This window comes from Rissa tridactyla, chromosome 2 (genome assembly GCF_028500815.1).
Source record: "Rissa tridactyla isolate bRisTri1 chromosome 2, bRisTri1.patW.cur.20221130, whole genome shotgun sequence".
Lineage (NCBI taxonomy): Eukaryota > Metazoa > Chordata > Aves > Charadriiformes > Laridae > Rissa > Rissa tridactyla.
This window is the reverse complement of record NC_071467.1, coordinates 112,504,963-112,528,289: the sequence shown is the minus strand read 5'-3', so window position 1 is coordinate 112,528,289 and position 23,327 is coordinate 112,504,963. Positions and strand designations below refer to the sequence as shown.

Below are 23,327 nucleotides of genomic sequence, written 5' to 3'. Positions count from 1 at the left end.
AGAGAAAGAAAAAAGGTAAGACAATGAAGGAGGAGCAAAAGTAAGGATGGGAAAGAAAAAAATTTAAGGCAGTTGGGAGAGCTGGTTTTTTGCGTTATCTGTGATTTTTGTGCCTTGGTACAGTAGGTTTTTTATTTCGTGGTAAATATTGCTGGTGGTTGCCCAGGAGAAGTTCTCTGTAACATGAATCACTTTAATAGCTTGATTTTCATTATAAACAGGCATGGAGTTTTAATGTTACCAATCCCAATCTAGAAAGATTCAGGTGTGTAAATACAAGCCAAGTTCTATGCATATGGGCAATGCGCACAGTGATTTCGGCTACCTTATATGTCTTGTGGGAGAAGATCCTTTAGGAGAAAATATCCCCAGGGACCAGGCAGAGGCGAGATTTTGTGCTCTGCTGGCAGAGTGATTTTGAGCTCCGCGGTGATATTGGTAGCTTTGCAGTAGCAACTGCGTGGCAGTTTCAGATAAGTATAAGACTGTGGGGTTTTACTTACTTAAGTACTGAATGATACAGTCAGTAAAGCAAATCTGCTCTATTCATTCCGCTGTCTAATTCCGTCCATTTTGTATGCAGGATTTTTAGCTTTTCTGTACAGGATATTGCATTGACATATGTGTCAATACAGTAGATCAATATGGCATTTCCTTATCACACTGCAAACATTTTCAAAGGTAAACTAGAAGGCTTTTGCACATAGGTAGGGGAAAATTAAGAGTGAGAGTTAAGTTATGTAAATTGAGACAGTCTGACATTGTGGAAGATAAGCACAATACTTGTGTAGTGTGCTAAAATGATTGAACAGTAAAATAGTTATATTGTCATTGTTAGGTTTCAGGGTTAACAGGGACTGGTGGTAATTCTGCATGCACCCAGATCTCTACTTGTTTGGCATTCTTTGTGAGGCTGAAATCGCTGCCTAATAATAAAAGCTTAGAATCTGAAGCAGAGGTCATCAGGAAAAGGAGAATTAATAATCTGTGGAATAACCTGATACTTAGAGAAATTCTATGCAGTCCAGATGAGTGAATTGTATGCTGCATCTTGGTCATAGACTGGAAGAAGACAACTCTCTAACTGCTTGAATTAAATATGAGAAGTCCAAGCTTAAATTCATACCTTTCAGTGGGTGTGTCATTATTCTTACTTACTTTCTGAGCTTGATTTTCTTTGCTGAGGTAATAGGAGTATCTCCCCTGATAACCATAGGATAATACTGATGTTAAATGGATTCAGCATAAAATCTCAATTTTCTCTCCTGCAAGTATTGTAAAATTTAGATATGTTTGTGAAATTCCGTGTAGCAATCTGATTACTAAGGTTTTACGATGAGGTGATTTGGAAAGGCTTTCCAGCTACACGTCCAACCTCTGAGGCAGCAGGAAAATGAAAATAGTGAAATTAAGAGCCACAATACGGTGCTTCGTGGCACAATGAGGATTGTTTGAAGGAAATGTTATGTTTTTTCATTATTAGCTACATCTTTTTCTTTCAGCTATGAAATTTTGTTCAGCAAGATTGCTTCTTTTATAATTGCTGACAATTAAGGGTTCATTTAATGAAGAGCTGAGTTACTTTAATCAGAGATGATGGACTTTCACACGCCATACCCAATAATTTTAATATTATCAGTCGGTCTGTTTAATTTCTTTTAAAAAGTTATATTTTTTTCTCCTGATAATATGGCTTATGATCTAAATGCAGCTATATTACATGCTCAGACTGTGAGTTTATTAGTTTTAAAAATGTAAGACTGTTTTTTTCTCACAGGCAGTATTTTCAATTTAATGATTTCATTCTTAAAGCTGTATCTTTAATGTGAGTTGGCACAATGAGTAAGAAAAAAGTCTACTTTTGATTTCTTATTGTTACAGTTACTGAGAGATAAATACAAGTAATTTAATGTCACATTGTGGAACTATCTAAGGATTTTAATATGAACTCTTGCTTGAAATGCTGTATTCTTTTATTAATGTTGATTCATTTAAAATATTTGCTTAAATGGGTATCTCAGAAGGATGTATGTGTTCTTTTGATTACTGAAAAACTAGTATTATTAAATTTGATCCCGCTTGATTTTCAAAGCATTGAGTACTAAAGAGAGGAGGCCCAGCATCTCAAATACAAATGTGGGGCACATTGAATTTGTTCTTGAGAACCGTGAGGAAGTTATTTATGTCCAGATCATCTGCTGAGGCTAGTCCTCTGCTGCGGTTTGAGCATTGGCTTTTGGTGAGCTTCGGTGTGGAGAGGAGACACTGGTGTGCATCATGCCTTTGAGCAGGCACAAGCACACATCTGCAGATGAACCAGGAGGTCCAGGACAGAGCTGGATGTACATGTTTAATGTACTCCATCATATGTCCTGTAATGCTCTTTGGTATAGTCAAGTGTGCCAGTCAGCTGCAGGTTCTCTGCGAGCATCAGACATGATGTGAGACAAGGGCTGCTGGGACAGGCAGTGGGTCCTTGTGCAGGGTGCTGGGGAGCACGGGCAGGCTCACTTTGCCAGAGCTGCTGGTAGCCCTGGAGCTGCCAAGGAGTCACAGAGCAGTTTTACCTATGCTTTCTTAAACCGTGTAACTACAGCTGAGGAGATCTAGGTACCTAAATGGTGCTGATTTGAGAATGCGGATCCGAGTCCCTCTGTCCATCAGTTGCTCATTTGTAAAGTGGGGGATTAGAACATTCCCTCCTTCGTGGGCCACTGGGACATAATGACATTTAGAACTGAATTACCTGTTGTGTTGCTGAAGATGTGTAAGAAACAAAAAGGAAGCAAACTGTGGAAAGCCTGTTTATAACTGGTGTGTTTACAGTTATAATTTTGTATGAGGCTCGGAGGCCTTGGGATGTGGAATTTTTTTTCCTTATGATGTTTCTCTTGTGGTTTTCTCATTTTAAAACCAGGTATTGTTCAACAAGGTTTTTTGCTTGGTTTTGGGGATTTTATTTTTTTTTCCTTTTTGATAAGGGAAGAAGAGGGTTGCCTTTGCTTTACTTAGCTTTATTTTAAATAATATTTTATTTTAAGAGGGTTATTTTACAATGTTTACAGTGCACTTCAATTTTTTATTGTGTCATGCCCTTCCAGCCCCTTGGTGGGATGAGAGGTGAGTGTGTGTATTATATAATTTATAATTAATTTATGATGAATCACATATGATGAATACTGCTTATTAAATATTAAAGCCTTGTCTACAGTCATGGCTGTACCATGGCAGTAGCACTCCTATCTGTTCATAAGGTTCTACTGAGCAAACTCATGGACTTATCCTGGGATGGCAGCGTTCAGTTATAAGAGAAGTCTTAGCTCCCTGCCTAAACAAATGGTGTTAAGGAGAATTACTTTTCTTTCCAGAGTAGGTGCCCTGTTACTGCCTTCTCCCTGCCCCATGTGCACCAGCAATCAGAGGTGTAATGAAAGTACAATCTCTGCAAAGCATAGCTGAGAACAGAGAAGATGCTGCTGGTAGTTCCCCAGCTCCACGGGGACTGCTATGAGTCCTGATTCCTTGCTGCCATACCCCTTGCTGACAGAAAGCTGAGCAGCGCTGGAGGATAGCCTAACAGGAGGTAATGGCCTGGATCTGGACAAGTGGAAAATCTAGGCTAGATTTTGACAGGCCATTTTTATTAGTGAGGACTGGAATTTGGACAGGGGAATAATCTACCTGCAGAGGTCATTCCAGCATCTGGAACTAATGATCTCCCAAATAAAGGTGGTAAAACAGAGGGGGAAAACAGTGAAGGGGATTGTGCACTGCCATTTTAGGGCAATAGTCTTATTGAAGGTATTTTTCCAAATCAGTAGAAATGAGTCTGTGAATCGGAAATAGTAGCTGTGACACAGAGCTCTCCCAACTCCTCAGATCCTCTGAAATCAGAGGAATCCACCCGGTCAACATCATAAGGCAGAAAAGGAAAAGTAGCCTTCTACCAGTGTTTTGTGCTCTACTTCACCTTCCTGGGAGCTTTGACCTATGCGTCTCACTGAAGATAGTGTACAGCAAGGAACAAATGCTGTCACTGTGTGTGAGGCAACAGAACTTAACCCTGAAATCCTTGCTTTACTGTATTTACTGCCAGCCCAGCAGGCAGATTTTCCTGTGCCTTTAGAAAAAATCTTGGCTCTTGAGTGGCTGTTATAGCAGGTAGATTAGAAGGGGCACGAGAGAAAATGTGAGAATTTCGGTCTGAGAATATGGCATGCATAATTTCATATACAGTGCCATGGAAAACCATGTTCATGCATGTGAAAGTGTGTTCTGTTTTGCTGACATGCCTGCATCATATCGAAAGTGAGCTAGAAGCAGCAGGCAGAGCATTCGAGCACTAAAATAAAAACATACATCACCTGCGATGAGTGACCGTATGAAAGGAATGTAATCCTAAGTGGTTCCAATTAGTACAATGCAAAAGGAAAGGAGGGTAATTAATTTTGCCTTTATGGTCCTGTATAACCCACTTGTACTACATACAGCTTGTGAGATGAAATACTGCAAAATCCTTAGGGTACAGATAACAGAAAAAAATGGTTCTTAGGATAGCTGCACCATGGAAAAAAATACTAATGCACAGGCGTATTTCTCCGAACTTCTTATTTATTCTCTGAGAGCTCAAGCTGTAGTAATTGCAATAAAATCTAATTCTAGTGAATATCTGACTTCAGTTTTATTTTTCTCCCAAAGCTTTCATAGGAAAATTTAATGGCATGACAGATTATTAGGAACTTGTTTTAATATTAATTAAATCACACACAAAGACAAAATTCTCAGCCCTTAAAATTACATAAACAAAATTGATTTATAAGATTTGATCTTAACGGGGAGTGATATATTCATTGGTGTTGAGCCTTTGATCTAATATCACTTTATACATACATCTGTGATGAGAAGATTAAAAAAAACCCACCCATAACAATATGTGGAAATTACCAAAGGTAAAATTGTGTTTAGTGACATCACACTTTGTTTTGTATCGGAGGAACCCATACTGAAGAAAACCTATCTTTGGTTTTAGGGATGGCAGCAACATTAGGATTGTAATGAATCTGAAAGAAACAGTTTTCACTGTCTCGCGTATCTAGTTACATTTCTTTCTTTTCAAGTAACTCAGATGAGTAAATTGCACATAAAAAATTCAGTGACTGGGTCTCTTTTTGCATGTTATTAGGCAGTTGTTGGAGTCCTCACTGATTATATTGGGTCAGCTTATTCTCATTATTACATGACAGTGGTCATTAAAATGCCACACATATTTTTATAGAACTCACTTCATTAAATGTCAGCAAGTCTGTATGTTTTTATTAGTTCCAAATCAGATTTTTCAATAGACCATTTGTAAGTATTCCCAAATCAATGTCAATTTCTGACTTTTTGAGACCACACAAAAATACTGCAAATTAATCAGATTTTCAGATTTCTGCATAATAACTCTGCACATTTATTGTTTAATCCTATTCTAAAATGCTGTTATGATTGACACCTTGCTGTAGAGATAGAAGTCAATTGAATAATATGTAGCAGTCAATTTTATTTGTACCTTAATGTGCTGAAGTATTTTTTTTTCCACATTTCCATTATTTATAAGTCTGTCCCCTTGGAGAATATATAGAAGAATTTGTTTTAAATGAGCTGATAATACCCTCTTTAAAATTTATAAGTATGACAGAATCGTACTTTTTTTCCTTACTGCGCCGGGGTGTGCCAGTAAACCGGTTCTGAATTATCTTGCACTTGCTATTCATAGGACAAACATTGGAAAAGAGCATCTCGTTAAGGTTTACTTAGAACAGAATTTCAACCACTCATCAGAAAAAAACAACAGAACAGGAGCTATCGTAACAACCAGGAAACGTGACGCCGTTGCCAGGGTTTTCTTTTTAAGATACCACAGTACTCTTGCAGCTACTTTTGATATTTGCTGTCATTCTTTCAGCTTCAAAGATAAATGTGGGCCTGATCATGCCATCAGCGCTGAAAAACTTTGTGAATCAACGTGAGTCCTTCACCCAGAGGAAATGGAGGATTGGGACGGGGTTTTGAAAACATCTTGGTACTTTCTTACAACTGATAGGACATTTTTCTTTCTCTTCTTCCTTTTCAAATTGGTATTGCGACTTCAGCGAAATTCAGTAGGGCTGGACTGTGTTCTGTACTTAGCAAGTCATTAGTGCCCAGCTTATAGTTCGATTGTTGGATATTGATCATCTCAATAAATGCTGGAAATCCTTGGTTTCACAGAATTTTGCTTGCCCCCCACATGCAATTTAGAAAACAAGCTGTCATTTGGAAGCATACCTGTTTCCAGTTTTCATAGTGCCTTTTTATTGCACACAGTACAGCCTTTGCTGCCTCAGTAACTGACAAAAGAAAATACTTTATTAAGATGCAAAGTACATGTGACTTGATTGTTTTTCAGATAATTTTTGCTTTCAGAAATTAGAATGGCTGATGCTCACCTAAGCGTAAAAAATGCAGTTCCCACACACGCAGAGTGCTCATGTACTGTATGTAAATTGATGTATAATGCAACCCACATTAGCTGGGTTGATGATAGCTTCAGTTTCACTGCTGTCAGATTTTTGTAGCTCTTTGAATGAGCTGGCTGGTCTGAATGAATGTTAGCATAATTTATGCAGCTGATAAGTGATTTGAGTGCTTGAGTTATTGATAAAGCACTTTAACATATCATTTTCAGCTTGATGTTATGTGACATCAGAGTAGAAGGTAATGTGGCGGTCCCCAGGCTTGATAGTAAAGTCAATCTGCTCTTTGGATTTCAGAGGCCAGAGGAAACACAGTGCTGCCTGACGCAAGCCCACCAGACCCGCACCAACCCAGTCAGTCGCATCCTGCATTCCCTGTTGGGCCTCAGGTCAGTATCTTTCCTTTCAACTAATCGAGACGTGCAATTTGATGAAAAGTAAATAACTGCAATTGATCATCTTTGATCTGTGTAATGTAGAAAATGTGATTCTTTTGACTGCATTTAGTGTTACAAAAAGGGAGCATGTATATATGATGCGTATGTTTTAAAAGTTATTTGTTTGGAAGGGATTACCTTTTTGTATGTTTTTCTAAAATAAAATCTGAACAGTTTTGCATATTTAGGAGGTTAAATTATTTGAATTTCTTATATAAATTATTTTTTAAATACATGTCATAATTTAATATTAAAAAGCTTGTGCAATTTTAATGCAACCTTACTGGCTCTGACAGTTCTGCCTGTCACACGCAGCTCCTGCATTAGTAAAGGCATTTCATTATCTTTTATGCCAGGTATTTATTTTCTTTAGAGCAAAACGTAGGCATAATAATATGGCACTGTATAACATTTTAAAAGATTTCCCGTATCACTTCACAATTTTATCCAAGTCCAGCAATACTCTTAGAAGACATTCAATGTTCTTCCACTTCCCAGGACAGTCTTGGTCCACATAGCTTCTGGTAATTCTTACTGTAGTGTTTTTTGCTTTCACCAATCAGTATACAACTGTGAAAATTTGGAAAAGGTTGGCATTTAGGTACTTGTAGGCTGACTTGAGTTAGGCCTTCTTGTGTTTATAAATTATCTTCGATGCATGTGTAATGAATTTTCCAGTCTAGATTCAACTGGGATTGCTACCATGCTACATGACTGTAAGGCTTACAGCTTCAGCCTGTCAAGTTTGTCAAAAGTTTCTGTGTTGGTGAAAACGTATGCTTTAAGAGATTGGAAGCAGTGCATGTCTATAATGGAAGACGAAAGGAGTTTTAAGTGTGTAATACTGAGCTATGCACAGTAAAATAGGCTCGCTGCCTGTGTTTTGTTACAGCCATTACTGACAGCCCAACAGTTAGCCTCGGCAGTAGCGGGGGTAATGCCAGGAGGCACTCCAGCTCTGAATCAGCCGATCCTTATTCCTTTCAACATGGCTGGGCAGCTGGGGGGCCAACAAGGACTCGTCCTAACTCTACCTACAGCGAATCTCACCAACATCCAAGGACTGGTAGCAGCAGCTGCAGCAGGAGGCATCATGACTTTGCCATTGCAAAATCTACAAGGTGAGTCATGTTTAGCGTTTTTCTAATACGTTCTTTTGCCTGTTTGTTTCACTTTTATCTCTCTCTTTTAAACCAAGTGGTCTCTTTTTCCAGTGAAATGTTGATGTGTATTGAAAGTTAATACTTGGATTGCTTTTGAATACTTGAGAGATACTTAAGGGATATTTGCATTTTTATAAAACAGATTGGAGGTTGGGTCTTAGATTCTGTGGGTCAGTAATGTAAAGTACTTGAATGAGTCATTAGGCTTTTCTGTCATCAGTGATCAATGTTCCCGACTAACCCTTCACTTCAAAATTTCAAATGGCAGCATGAAGACAAGTATTCTGTTTCACCACTGCTGATTAGGGTAGCCGAACAAATAGGGGCAACTAAATGCACAGTATTGCATGAAAATCACTTAAAAAACCCCTCTTACTATAAATCAGAGTTTTCTCAGCTGCCGTCAGTGTCCCAGATATGTGTTCTTGTTCTTGCTGTGCGAGGTCTGCTTTATCAATAAAGTTTGCCATCCTCAGCCATCCTCATCCAAGCTGTTGAGGGAGTTACATGACTCCAAAGTCACAAGCAAAAAGTTCACCTCTGTGTGCATCCTCCCCATTGTCTGAGTAGTACCACAACTGCAACATCTACCCTAAGATATCTGCTGCGTTCTCCCTGTCGTCTAAAATCAGACTGAAAAGTAGTTCTATAAGACCCCCTTCTTCCTTAGTATTCTCTGCTGTTCAATCAATGTGTCTAAGGCTGTTAGAAACAGTGCTCAATCTAAACACTTAAGATATAAAATACAGATGTATTTATTTACTACTCCTAGTTATGTTGATTGCTTCTCAGAAAGCAGTTGCTGCTGAACAGAACTGAAGCAAGTATAGCAAGAGAAGTATTAGTCAGTATCTTACAACAGAATTGTACAGCTTTAATGGAAGAGAATGGTATGGAAGTGGTTGTCCACTGTGGAAGTGATAAAGGTGTGAGCAAAGTAAAGCTTTAGCTCTTTCTATTTGTTTGTTTGTTCATTTATTTATTTCTGATGTAAATCGTAGGAAAAGTTTTCCTCAAACAGACTGGTATTTTTTTTAAATGAATGCTCTGCACTGCACCCTAAGTATTTTTTAGTTACTAAACTCTGGTGGTTGCTGATTACCAGATGAATAGTTTGAAGCACCAAATCCTACAGGTTGGGAAACAGAGAAAAGGAAGAGACAGCGCATGTGTTGAACAAACTCCCTTACAAACCACATGCATAGTACTCTCACCTGTTGGAGCAGCTACTTGCCTTTACCTTGTGCATGTTTTAAAGTTTAATGTCAACAGACCTCTCTTATCATAGTTGTAAATGGTTTTCACTTTAATGTTTAAAATAATGTCTCTCTCATACCATTAAGCTGCACCGAAGAACCTGTCATTCATAAATCATAGATGAAAAGGACACACTAATGCACAAATTTTGCTTGTTTAAAATTTGAGAGTGCATGTAAAGTAGGGAACTGGAGATTAAAAAAATAATGCAGGAACAGGAGTGGGTAAAAGCAGATAAAACAAAGTGAAGGGGAAGTGGCTTTTTAGCGTAGGTGGATGATGAAATCTTAATGAAGAAACAGGCATTATAAAAATGCACCTCCAGGTGCTCTAGGTTATAGTTGTTGGGTATGTAGTATTATAAATAAACATAAACTCATGCAGTTCTTACGTCATTTATTCACCCCGTGTTGCAAAGCTGGAAGGTAGAGATTAAGCCAGACAACCTTTGCTCTTTAGTGTAGCCATGGGTGTCTAATTGCTAGCTAAAAGGTGTAACTCTGCTGCCAAATAAATTTTGCAAGCAATGACCTTACCAGATGAAAAGGTTTCCTCAATAATCTTTACTGGTAGACAGAAGCATGGGATCAAATAGGGACTTGCTGGAGCATCAGGTGCAGTTCCCTGTCTATGGACGCAGTCACACCTTCCATAAAATAACTGAAAGGAGCAGAACCCACGAGTTCACTTAGTTGCAGTACTGTTTCTCGTTTCCTTTAGCCTTCCCTCCCGATCCCCTAGGCAAGTGCCACTGCCCTCATTATTTGGAAGTGGAACTGATACACAAGGAAATTAAGTGACTTGGTCAAGATAGCTCTTAAAAGCCCTGAATCACAGTTGTATGCTTCTGTTCCTTCCTATATAGCCCACTCCCCAATGCACGCGTGAATGGAGGTAGAAGTCAGGTAAGAGTGCTGTGTTTCTGGAGAACATCTTTAGCTGTGTGGTATCATCAGTTCCATTGAACCTTGTCAACTTCTGGTTCCTGTTTTTTGTGGTTATTTGAAAGATAATCATAGAATGTGTGTTTTGTTTTGTATCCAGCACTTCTATAGGTATACTCATAGAAGCCCATGCCTCAATGCAGTTTTGGTAATTTCTGCCCTTTGGGTGAAATCAGACCATATTCATCAACTTCCATCTCTCTTAAAACCTCACTATGGCATGGTCAACCTAGATGACCAGGAGACATGTTTTGATGCTATTTTTCTAACCTGTCTTATTACCTCTGTTGTTGTCATGTCTGCTGTCCTTGAATTTCCAGTGCAGTCAAGCACAGATGTCCACAGCTCCTCTGAGCTGGGTCTTTTCCTGTCTTCTTTTTCTTTTCTTATTAGTAAACTTCAAAACCTCTTCATGACAAACTACCCAGCTAGGTAAATCAGAAGACACCCTGAAGACTTTTTGAATAATGTATGAATTCAGAAAAGTTCTGATTTAACCGAGTACTTGAATTCATACTAAATGCTGATCAAGGGAGTAATCCCCCCATGTTTTATGTGATCCACATATACATTTAACTGATTTTCTTCTCAGGGACTTTCAGGGCTGAGTCAGGGCGATGAGACCTCAGCATGACTGGATAAAATAATGAAAACCCTTGCTTGTGGAAAGAGAAAAGAGCATTCAGTGATAGGAATCATAGAGGACATATGTTAAGTATTTAAAATGAGAAACAAGAGTTTCTTTAAAAATTCAAGACGTTGGTAAAATGGAGCGATTAATGATATGGAAATTACTCATGCAGTATACCTTATTCAGTGAAATTGCCTGTTCTTCAGTTGTCAGTTACTTATAAATAAGTTGGTTTTTTTTTCAAATGTATTTGTGTTAAATTGTTCAGTTGCTATACGGTCCTGATCCACCACTAAGTCAATAGGAATTTTGTTGCTGTAAGAGAAAAGAGGTTTAGACTAAGCCACTTTCAAAACTACTTTTCCTGGTACATACTTGATTACTTTCTGTTCGTTACACTGTCATTTGCCATACACACCGCTATACCATATCTGTTCCCTCAGCAAATAAGTCCAATGTGTGTGAACAGAAGGAAGGAAGGTGAATGTGTAAATTCTTGCTGTGAAACTTACAGAAATATATTTTCCCTGGCTCCTGTTAAGCAAATGTCATATGCGCAAGTAATATGCAAAGAATACAATTTACTGAGATGCCAGAGGGCTGGTGGCAGAATAGAGCCATCTGCTTCAGAGTAGACAGAAATCCCTGAGCATAACACAGATTCACCTATGGAACTTTGGCTTTCCACCAACAGTTCTTTGAAGAAAACAATAAAATCAACCATAGGTTTTTACTGTAATCTACTAAAAGCACTGAAGATGAGTTTAAAAACCGTTCAAAAAAGCTGTTGTCTCAAGAAATTTACGCACCTGTTTTCCCCTCACATTTTCTTAGAATTACAGCTGGAACACAGCTGTGTTTTCCTAACCAACAAAAATTTTACAGGTGTCACGATTGCAAGGTGGAGGTTGTGAGAAGGCAAAAAGTGAGGCAGGTACCCTACAAGGCAACGTGTTGCCTGTCTGTTACTTCTAGTCCATTGCTTCTTGGCCTGTCCTTATTCACTTAATGCAGAAAACACTCTGCCAGCTTTCCTGTTATCATCCAAACTGGTGTTCATCAATATTCCGCTTTCCGTCTTTGGGAAACTTTTCTCTGGCTGAACAGATTCAGTTTCTGCATCTCCTTTGCCAGGTCAGATTTCTCTACGTTTTGGGGTGTGTGTGCTTTTTTTTTTTAATATTAGTTATTCTTCTCAAGAGACTCTCCAAGGGACTAGTATTGCTTAATCTCAGAGTATTCAGCAATGCCTGGGAGCTGATACGCATGGAAAGACATTTTCTTCTTAAGCCCATCTGATTTTTATGTCTCAATGTAATATTTTTGTATATCTGACCAGAAAGAGAACTTTTTGGGGGGCTGAGTTTGTTCTTTCTTGTTTTCTTAATATATATTTTTAGCCATGTTGATTTCATGTTAAAGTCACTGAGAAATGGGAAAGTATTCCAATGCTAGAGTGTCACTAAGGGCTGTTCTCTCATTTTGTTCACTTTTCCATGACAGCCAAAGCAGTTTTAGATAAAATTTAATGCACTTTAGCTATCTGTTTAGTGTAGTACACATGTTCAAAATGAGAAGAAACTATCGCGGTGTCTCACTGCGAGACATCTCACTGCTGGCCACTCGCGCACCATGGATAACAATTTGGTAGTCTCTCTGCAAAGGGTTGGCCCAAATATATAACATCACATAGCAATGGCACAACAGTGTTTTACATATCTCCACCAATATGGAGCTTGAATGACACTTGAACCTTGAAAAAAATCAACAAGTTGGAGATTCTAGCCTCATGGCACTGAAACTTTATGCATTATATTTCCACTACACATCGCACTGTTCCTAAAGTGGATGTCAATAATTTATTTCCAAGCCAGAGTTTCGCGGTCCTGAGTTCTGAAAGAAATGAGAACAAACCATCTCCCCAAATCATTAGTGAAAGGCTTCAGTGCTGAAAGGAATCCTTGCATGGCTGAAAATGTGAAATCATTAAATTACATTATTTAAACAGCAGCAGGTCGTATTTTAGCTGCAATACAATGGAAGGGGAAATGTATTAAACACCTTGAGCTAGGAGACAGCCATTAAAATGCACTGATATGGTTAACAATAGACATAGATGAGGGTAAAAAAAATTTAAAAAGGTTTTTTTTTGATGTGTAGATCAGTCAAAATGAATGTTGGGTAAAGACAATGGTAGCAAAAAAGGAAAAAAGTATTGTTTACATTTATTAGATCTTGTTTCATCTGAACATAGATTTGTATCATTAATTGGGCAACAGATAAAGTAAACATGCTCTGTCTGCATTCCCCCATGTACACACACCTTAAAAATCAGAAATCAGAGCGAGATGAAAAACAAAAAAGAGACAGAAAAGAAGTAAACTACAAACCTCGATTGCTTACTGATCTAGAGTCCAAATTCCAGTTTTTTAGAACATTTTCCCCTTTTAACTAAAGTGATGCAGTCCCTATTCATTTGTATTCCCCTTCAAGTAACATGAAATAGCTTTCAGAGTCTACAGAAAGGCAGTGTTTCACTTATGTATTTTAATGAGCACCAATGTCAGTAATAATCAAAATGATGTTTCACTTAGAGGAATAGTTTATTCCCAGGTACTTCTGCAGTGTACTAACATAACCAGAACAAGAATGACAAGAACCAAGAAAAGGAGCTGCACTCGCTAGCAATTTCTGTGAAGCCCTCAAACCAAATATACCTCCTCTGTCACTGTATAAATGGTGCACATAATGCAGTCGTCGTGAAGGGCTCACTTACATGAAGAAGGGGGTTGCCACCCCCTAAGATTTACCTCCCTACCTTAGTACATGGAAAGAAATAGGAGAAATTTGTGCATCCTTAAGCACACTGTGCTGTGCATGGAGTGTCTATGGATTAGCAGCCACTAGAGCAGGTCTCCTCAGGCTAACAGCTGTATCCCATCCAAACAGTGTTGTAGGGGAACTGAAGTAATAGGCAGAGATCCCTAAAGATAGAGTAGGTAGAAGGTTTCGTGTCTCCATCTGGTCTCCCAGGAAGCGTACTGTTTGGGAGGCCTAACATTTGCGTTTGGAAGAAAGGGCAAAAACTGCTTTTCTGAAGGTAGAAGGTTCTTTTTAGGCTGTTTTTTTGTTTGCTTGTTTGTTTTTGTTTGCTTTTTCCCCACTATGCATGCCTTCTCCTGTGGGAATGCTGCGGCCCCGTGTTAATTGCTCATCTTGTTCAGTGGCAAATTGCCACCTTCACAGAGAGAATGTGAAAGGTTCAGGGCTTTATTAGTTACTAGTTGTTTATTGATCACTCCCAGTGTGTTAGCTATTTGTTGTTTGGATTTTCTGCCCCATAAGTTAAAGGCCTACTGTCAGAGACATTAAAATGCAATAGTCTTAATGCTTGTGTGCTCTGCTGTTGACTTCCACCCAAAATAGACCCCAGACATGCCTATTTTTTCACTACTGATGGTTATGGAACGACATCAGTGAGGAGTAATGATGTGATGTAGATCAAATTAATTCTGAAATCAAAGTGTTCACACCTACTTAAACTTTGTGGGCCAAATTTTGGCGGAGTCTAAGTTTCCAGACTCGTATACCAAGGAGCAGATGGAAAAGACAGAAGTAGTCTGCTCCTCTCAAAAGTTTCCTCCAAAACCATATTGGTTAACTACTCTCTAGCAGACATGACGACTAGGCTAGGAGCTGTGGCGTGACTGGTATGCAAGACCTGGGCATTTCTGAGAATGTACCCCTTTATTCAGCCCTGACTCAGACTGATACTGCTCCTGGCAGGAATATTCTGTGGCAGGATTATAAATGAAATTTCTGTCAACCAGAACATGGATGCATTTTAATGCTGCTTTTAAAGTATATCTTTGTACCTGTTTCCAGGAGCCTTTAATCTTCTTCTTGAATTTAGACCGTGACAATTTAAATTAATGTAGAGAAAACTCATTCCAATAATGTTAAGCACTTAACTTACTGTAATCTTACAAAAGCCAAGAAATTTCAAATGCAAGTGAAAATCCTAGCTAGTGTTTGTCACTCTGTTCCTCACCTCTGCATTGTAGCATACATGCTACATGCACTGGTAGATCACATGCAAATAGATAGGTACATCTATATGGTATATGCATATATGACTCATATGCTGATCCAAGACTCCTTACTGCAATAGAGTGAGCTATAGAGGGTTTACCAGGATGGATTTGCAGTCTTCACTCTTAATTTCCTTGCCTTAGTGGATTTAAGTCAGACGTTTATAGTCTTTGTGGTTTAATTTCCTTTGTTTTTCCATGGTGTTTGTATTAATAAAATCCCAATGATTCATATTTTAAAAACTCCCTGGACACAAACTTGTGTTCCTGATAGACCAGTGAGATTCTAATCAAGCACATATATATTTAGGGACTCATAAAAACAACAAAGTCTTTATTGACCAACTGGGTTTATGGGCATTTTTACTAGTGTGAATTTGGAATGTATGGAACATACAAGTTAACCATCTGGGAGCCAATTTTTTGTGATGAATTTCTTTAAAGTCTTTGTGGTTCTGTACCACAGAAGCACACACATCCTCTTTTTTTGTAGACTTTTTATTCTTTTTTTGATGTCATGGAAAGTTCTGAAGATATCTTATGACTTTCTTACTAAAATGTTGAGGTTTACGCATCTTGAAACATTTTACAGCATTTTTTTTCCCTTTTTATGAGAAAAAAGATCAGTCTGCCACTGAGATTGCTCTAGAAATGGGAACAGGACCTGTCTGGTGATATCAGCAAGGATGAAAGTGAAACTCCTTGAGTTTTCTCATTCCCAGACCTTTATGCGATTTTGTGTCCTTTGGGTAGAATTCTGCACTCATGGAGATCTTCGAGCTTCGGTCTCATTTTGCTACCAATCCCTGAAGCTGCTTTCATTTCTTGAACGTTTTGTCTTCACAAGGCTGTTGCTCTGACAGATGTTACAGACAGCACAGTTGTGGGACCTTTGTTGTGCTCTGCGCTCCACCCCAGATGGCCCATGGGATCTCTTCCCACCTGTGAATGAATGTGCAGATTGTTGGTGCTATGATTCTCTCCAAAGTGGCTTAAATCACCACTGTTAGATGCCTTGAGCTCCTCAGACACAGCTAGATCTTTGCTAAATGTCCTAAATTCTTAAGTTTTCTCCTGGCTCATAGACCTAAAAGAGGCTAGTCTCTTTTTCGGTAGCTGAAATAATAAGGTGTATTTTCGTTATTTGGGACCTACGGTGACCTTTTCCAGCCCATAGAATGATTGGAAGTTTCCACCAAGGTTAGGAAGATCCATCCCAATATGGATTCTTAGACTATAGCCTACTATAGGATTTTTTGCTTATTTATTTTAACATGAATATTGCTTTTAAACTTAATCAACTGTAGATTTGACGTATCTTACAGACTATTCTCTGACCTGGTTATGTTTTGTTATGATAAACTATGCAATGTTAAAAAGAAATCTTCAGCATAGAGACAAGTTTCTCATCTAATTTCCATGATTAATTCTATTCAAGTCAATTCTGATGCTTTGGATTCACGTAATCTGGTCCTTGGGTATCTCTCGCTTTCTGTTTCTCAGATCCCATTTCAGTCTCTTGTCCCTTTACTCATCCAGTACTGTTTTTTCTGCCCATCCTTTAATTTCAGCTTGTTTTTTTAAAAGTTATTAACAATCCAAATATTCCTGAATGTATTTTGTACTGTGAAGCTGATTTCCCATTACATCAGCAATAATAAATGAAGCAGAGGTAAACGTCTGGAGGTGATAAACCTGTTGTAATTTTCCAAGTACATTGGGCCTCTGTAATTTAGAAGATGCAGTTGGAACAGGACATGAATCCTGTCTAAAAAGCAAGGAAATTATAGTAGTACATTTTCAGGAAATTCACTTATTGGCAACCTGAAAGTTGTTTCTTTTATTTTGTTTCTTTGTAAAAGGATAAAACCTCTCGAGAACAAATTTTGTTCATGTTCTCTGAAAACAGTAAGTCTAGCAATCTGAACAGAGCAATCACTTTCAGATTCTCTCTTTGAGATTTTAGCTTTTCCTTTCCCAAATTAGTGCTTGTGAACTGTAAAGGAAGACCCTGTTCCCTTCCCAGCACTGTAGCATCTTTAAAAAAATATTCTATCCCAGCTTTTTTTCCCCCCATTCATTTTACTAGTAACAAAATCAGTTCTTTAAATCTTTGGTTTTCTCTGCTTTAGCAGAAGTGGTTGTTCAAAGTTACATCTTAGGAAATGACATTTATCTAATACAAGCACCTCGGCCAGTTGCAACCAAAATTAAAAACATATACTATTTCTTCCATTTGTCAGAAGAATATCATTGGTTGTAAGTGTAAGACTTATCAAGTGTATCTTTATGCATTTATGTTCCCATGAGTGCCATTATTTTAAAATTTCTTAGTGGTGTTTATATATATTCAACGTTTGACATCAGATAATTTGAGTTTGCTATGTTTGTGAGATAACTCACAAGGGAGAAAGTTGTATTAAATAAATAATAGAGATAAATTTTATACTTCCATATATTTCAAAGCTAATGCAGCTAACTTGCAGTGGAATGGTAACATGAAGACACAGTGCTATAATATGATTGATTTGTTTTGACAGCAGCCAAATAATTGAGAGTGAAAGGTGTCAGCACAGATGAAATATTGTATAAGCCACATTCAGAAGGCAACCCCAGCAGCAATAGCAACTGGAGTTTTATTTCCTTTGATATCGCACTGTTACTCACTTCCAGTTTATTATAAAATCGTGAAAGGTACGCAACTTTCCATATGATGGAGGCTTTTTATGGAGGGGTTAGAAACAGAAGTTTGTCAGGTACTTGAACAATAGATACTGACAATGGGATTTATGATGGATACAATATACAAGGGTAAATTATCTTAATCTTTCCCCCTGGTTTTCTCTCTTCTTTTAATCCCTTTTTACAGGCTACTGCTTATCTGGCATCTTACCTCTAGCTTGGAGGGTAAGTGACTCCCTCCAGAGCAACCATCAGTGTCAGTCTATGGATTGCCTGGCAGGGGATTGATGCAAAAGCAGTGCTGCTATTACCCTCCCCAGCAGTGAGACTTGGTTTTAGTTCACCTCTTCTGCACAGCAAACTATACCCATTCTGGCTAACTGAGACACAGGGTAAGGCTTGTGTGTTTGCATCATGGCATCCTACTGCACTGCAAGGAATACAAAGAACTATAGCATCTTTTGAGCCTAGGAGAGTGTAAATGCGCAAGTAACCTAGTACAGAAGGCGCCCAAATAGACCAGCTGAAATAATGCCTAAAAGCAAAAGGATTTGAAAATCACTATTGGTCTTTCTTAAAAGCACAAAAAAAACCAAGAGAAGAGGGGCGTGCCTGTGAAAACACAAGCTATAAAGCTTCCTTTGTCCTGCAGCCCCATTGACTTAGTGGAGCAAGACTCCACGGTATGGTTTGAATTGAAATGTATATGTCCCTCCATTCATTTCAGAAATGCTCCATTAAGAAGACACAAGTCGATGTACATGACAAGGGTTCTCAGTAATGAGCTCTTGCTCATGCAAAACAAAACAAACTATGACAACCATCATGTTAACAAGATCAGGAACCCTTGTGGCTTTGTAGTGTAACATGTAATCTATATCTATACCTATACCTATACAAATATAATTATCTATCTTGGAGAAAAATAAATAACAGAATGGGATGAGATTTCCAATACAGCGCAACATATACAGTAACATTGCACTTGCATTCTCTTTGTCTCCTGATCGGATCATTTCATAAATGGTGTGGTGATTAGAAACCAGGGCTGAGAAACCTAAACTTACTTGTGTTATTTAAGGAAAAGTTTTCGTTGGAGTGGTGTAGGAAGGCCAGGAGGTGAGCCATTGTTCATGAAATAAATCTTACTGTGTAGCAGGCTGCATCTACTGAAGTATTTTGGTTCAGAGAAGTAGAGCAAACTTGAAATGAATCCCTCTGGTTTCACCATTTGTCTCATGTTAGTTTGATGTGAGTAGACCAGGTTTCTTTTGGAGGAAACTAAACTAGAAGCTCCACTCCAGGTGCAAACATTCCAGAGCCAAGTGGAGACACAAAGGCCCAAACCAATGGTTGGCCCTTTGGACAGCTTCAAGACCCATACGTTCAGTGCAAGAAACCAGAGTAATTACAGTCCAAAGTAAAACCCCTGAACAGCAAGTAGAGGAAAAGAAAAGGACTCGGAGCCAACTATGATCCTCTCATACTGCAGCAGATCATTGCTAATGTTAATATGGCCTTAAACCTGTATTTTCTGCTTCAGGAAGATGTGTCTGGTGACTGGTGTACATGCAATGAAAACAGATCCTACGTTGCTTGTTAATTCAAAGCAATGTTATTGAGGTAGATGTTTCTGTTAGAGCACCAAGTGCCCAGGTTGCAGGGTTGTGCGGCTTATGTAATAAATAAGTCTTTGCCATCAGTACCTGCAGAATTAAATTTAACTTGGCAGCTTTGCTTTTAGCCACCAGCAGCTATAATGATCTGTTTAGTAATTGTCGTCAAAATGCTGAAAATGAAATGCGTGAATGTTGTGTCTATATAAATCTATTGATAGGCACTGAAATGGGCATGTAGACATCTAAATCTGAAGTTCTGATATGTATTTGCTAGTGTCTAATTCAGAGTGGAAACACAGGCTTTCCAAGCATTATGTTTTCTGTACAAGAAGTACAGTCTCCTTATCAAGAAGTACTCAGAATTCGTGAAAACATGGGTGGTTGAAAAGACTCTCAGGGGAGTGCATAGTTTTCATGAGAAGTTTTTGCTTTTCTTTTCTTTCCAATATGCCTTCAGATATTTTCTTTTTTACATCCCTACTAGTACCTATGAGCATTTACATGTACTTTTACTGCCTCTTTTGAGCTTCAGCTAGACCCTCATCCAGGAGCCTTTAGCCAGTAGGCTGTGGAATAGAAACTCCTCCTGAGAAGAATTTCACAAAGTCAATATAAAGAGATAGAGGATCCAGTTAATGGAGGGACACTCAAGTGCCTACTGTGCTTTCTGGCCACCATAATTGGGATTCCTCTTTGGTTCCTCACCTCTTGATTGTTAGAGGCATTTGCCAACGTGTTGCTGACTGAACAAAATATGAAAGGAAAAATGGAAAGACAAGTGAGGTAAAACCCAAAAAGCACAGCCTTCTGGCCCTTAGATGGCTAAGCAAATGGAAAAGAGACAAAAAGTAAGCTAGTTATCCAGTTGAACCAACTCATAGGGATCTTCCACATTGAGTATTTTTGTGGGCCTTTACAGATTGGTCAGATAACTCAACCAATTACTTCTTTATTTAGCTAAAGACAAAGTAGTTAGCTTTAAAATCTTGTTAGAGGACCAGACAGGTTGTCTTCACAGCAATCCCTACAATAAAGATTCTGGTGACTATTAATAGACGTGTTTTTGGAGACTTCACTGTTGTGAATAGCTTTCTTCTTAGATGATGGGTTTTCTCTAAATGAGGAAGCAAAGAAAACATTTTTCCCCACACCTCTTCATATCTGAAGTCATTCTCCATCACTGTTATAAGTGGTTAGCTCTAAGTGGTGATTGTGATATGCCAGCACAGAGCCAAATCTGGAGGCCCTCAACTCTCAGTTTTAGTGAGGCAGATTCACGTTAGATGTGATGCTTGAGGCCCTGTTGACATTTGGGAGTTTGGGTTTTAAAAAATCCTATGTGAAGACCCTCAAGGTTTGGCTGACTATAACCTGCAAATGGTTTGGCAAGACCCTATTTACAGAGACTGTTCAAGAGCCTTTCCCTTCCCCCATTTCAGTGGTCAGCACTGACACATTGCATTATGAGAAAGAGCCCCACTTAACGCAGAACTCCTTTCAATTGTCATGAGCACTCAGCCTTATTTAAACTGACACCCTCTCCATCACCCCCAAGCTAGAATCCCAATGTCAGAGTGCTTCAAGAACTTGGGATTCAAAGCTGTACTGTCTTGCTAAGAGCTGTGATAGTGTGGTGCAAAACAGCACGGAAGTGAACTTCAGAGATGGAAGGACAATCCCAAAGGTGGAGGGAGACACGGTGAATATGGATATGCCGGGTAAGCAGAGGAAAACAGAGCGAAGGCAAGGCCTGCATGTGGATTCAGATCAGGAAAGAGGCTTGGAGGACCCACGCGTCTCTCTTCCCTTGCACTTAATCAGTTCATTATACTTCGGTGATCTGGGGTCATGCCATTAGAAAGGGTAACAATTCCTTTGTGTTCCAAAAGAAGATACAACTCTTCCTTCTCCCACCACACCAGGTTGCTCTGTGGGAGTATTTGTCCTTCGAGGTTTGGTGCTGAGGTTCTCAATTACCAAAAACACATGAAACCAATCTGACATTAAATAGCAAGGAAATTCCTGGTTTGAGGAAATGTAGTCTGCCTATAAAAAGAGTTAAATGACAACATGATCACTCCTGCCCCTTACTGCTTCAGCAAATGCTTATTTAGTGGTATTTAAGTGGTCCTGTTTATATGAAAAAGGGTCATTTTAATGATCCAGTGTTTACTAGTGGGGAAACTAAGGCACAGAGTAGTGAAATGACTGCCCTGTGTTTCTCAGCAGGACAATAGCAAGACCAGACATAGAAACCATGTTTCCCAAGTACAGTCTGCCAAATACATGTTTACAAATTTGTAGGGGGAGAGTGTTATGTTTAAATTAACGTAAGAAAAGAACATTGCAGAGAATACTATTTCAGGATATTTTCTGGGCATTCCTATAAAACATTTTTCATAGATGATTTTAAAGGCTGAATCCTGCTTGGCTCACAGGCATATCCCATTGGTTTTAGGGTGGTTGCTTCCCTAAGTACAGATAGCAATATTCAGTCATATATTTTAGCCCAAACAAAGGTTCTGCTACACTATGAGAAAAAGAATGGTTCAAATAAAGCACAGCCAATGGCTGAACTGTGAATGGTTTTCCTCCTTTTCTTCCTTTTCTGTCTTCTTTCCCCTAGAGAGGTACATGATTGCAGAAGGGGTTTGGGATTAAGTAATCATGTCTGCTTTCTGCAAATCTAAAGCAGTTTATATTTCTGCCTGAATTTTTGGGTTAGGAACAAATGTCATTGTCATGAAAGACTTTTAGCTCTACATATGGTTACATTTCAAAAATGTACCTGCTTTTTAGAGGTGGGGGGAGGAGAGGAAAGGGAAGAGTACTACTACTTGGGTCTCATGCCAGACTTTAATGTAAAATTAATTCCTTTAAAAAGATTTTTAAAAAACCACAACATTTTTCTAATGTGCATTAAGAATGTTGGAGAGCTCACTGAAGCATATGCTTTGAGCTTTCAGGAGCAATCTGTAGTCAGGCATTTTAAATGAAAATTGATTTGTGATTTACATGGTCAGTGGAAAGAAAATTAACTTATGGAAGGTTGTAATGAAATATTAGACAAGTAAAAAAGTAGATGGTGATCTAGTGGAACTAAAAGTCCCATCTGGAAGAATTCTGTGACATTTTTACATTTATCTGTGTTCTGCATGAGTTGTAATGTTAGTGGTAATTTTATGGGACTGAACTGAAATGAAAAGGGTGTTATCACAGATTGCCTACAATATAGGATTGTGTTCAGTGGAGAGTCCTGTATCCTTTTCTCCATTTTCCTATAATATGACTCATTGCACTTTTTTCAGCTACTGTTGTTGAATTCATTCAGCCTTTTACTTGAGGTTATTAAAGAAGAACATCAAATGCTCACAAATACAATCTAGCAGCACATTTAAAAGCAACACTGCTGCTTCCACTTACTGCTGCATAGTTGAGGCACTGTCCAGGAGACCCTTTAAAATATATGCTAAAATAGCATGTTACCACTCTGAAACACAGTTCATTAACACAGTTTAAAAAATATGTTCTGTTTTGATTTGTGACTCATCAGCATAGTACGACTGAAGAATTAAAGCTTCTACAGAAAACATACCGCCATGCTTGTATTCCTCAGTCCCTTTTGAACTCTGATATTCAGTGTATGACATCCCTGATTGCTCTTGCTGTCAGCTTCTTGGAGAATGAGGAAAGAGAAACGTGTCAGAATAACACGATGCCCCACTCCCTGCACTCTTCTGCTTTTGTACTAAAAAATCTTTCTCCTGTTGCAATAAGCTAGGCTTTACTGGTATTGGAAAGAGGAACTCCTGTACTGTCTTCTAACAGATAATCTTCCTCCTTCTGTAGTCTCCATGTATGGCAACTTCTGATTTGTCATAGTTTACGCACTTTGAAATGTGGGGCTCTGATTTGGCAGAAGATGAATATTCTTGGAATCAGTAGGATCTATTAAAGCATTTGGCGAAATTAGTCCCATTGTGGATTTAAAATACCTCCAATTTTC

The 23,327-nt window shown here is 38.6% G+C and overlaps 1 protein-coding gene across 1 annotated transcript in view; it reads left to right on the top strand.

Moving 5' to 3' along the window:
• POU6F2 (POU class 6 homeobox 2) overlaps positions 1-23,327 on the top strand; it is a 312,926-nt gene that overhangs the window by 126,957 nt on the left and 162,642 nt on the right. The window contains exons 3-4 of the mRNA XM_054191841.1: positions 6,795-6,886; positions 7,827-8,055. Of these exons, the coding sequence (XP_054047816.1) occupies positions 6,795-6,886; positions 7,827-8,055 (321 nt within the window). The remainder of the gene's footprint in view (positions 1-6,794; positions 6,887-7,826; positions 8,056-23,327) is intronic.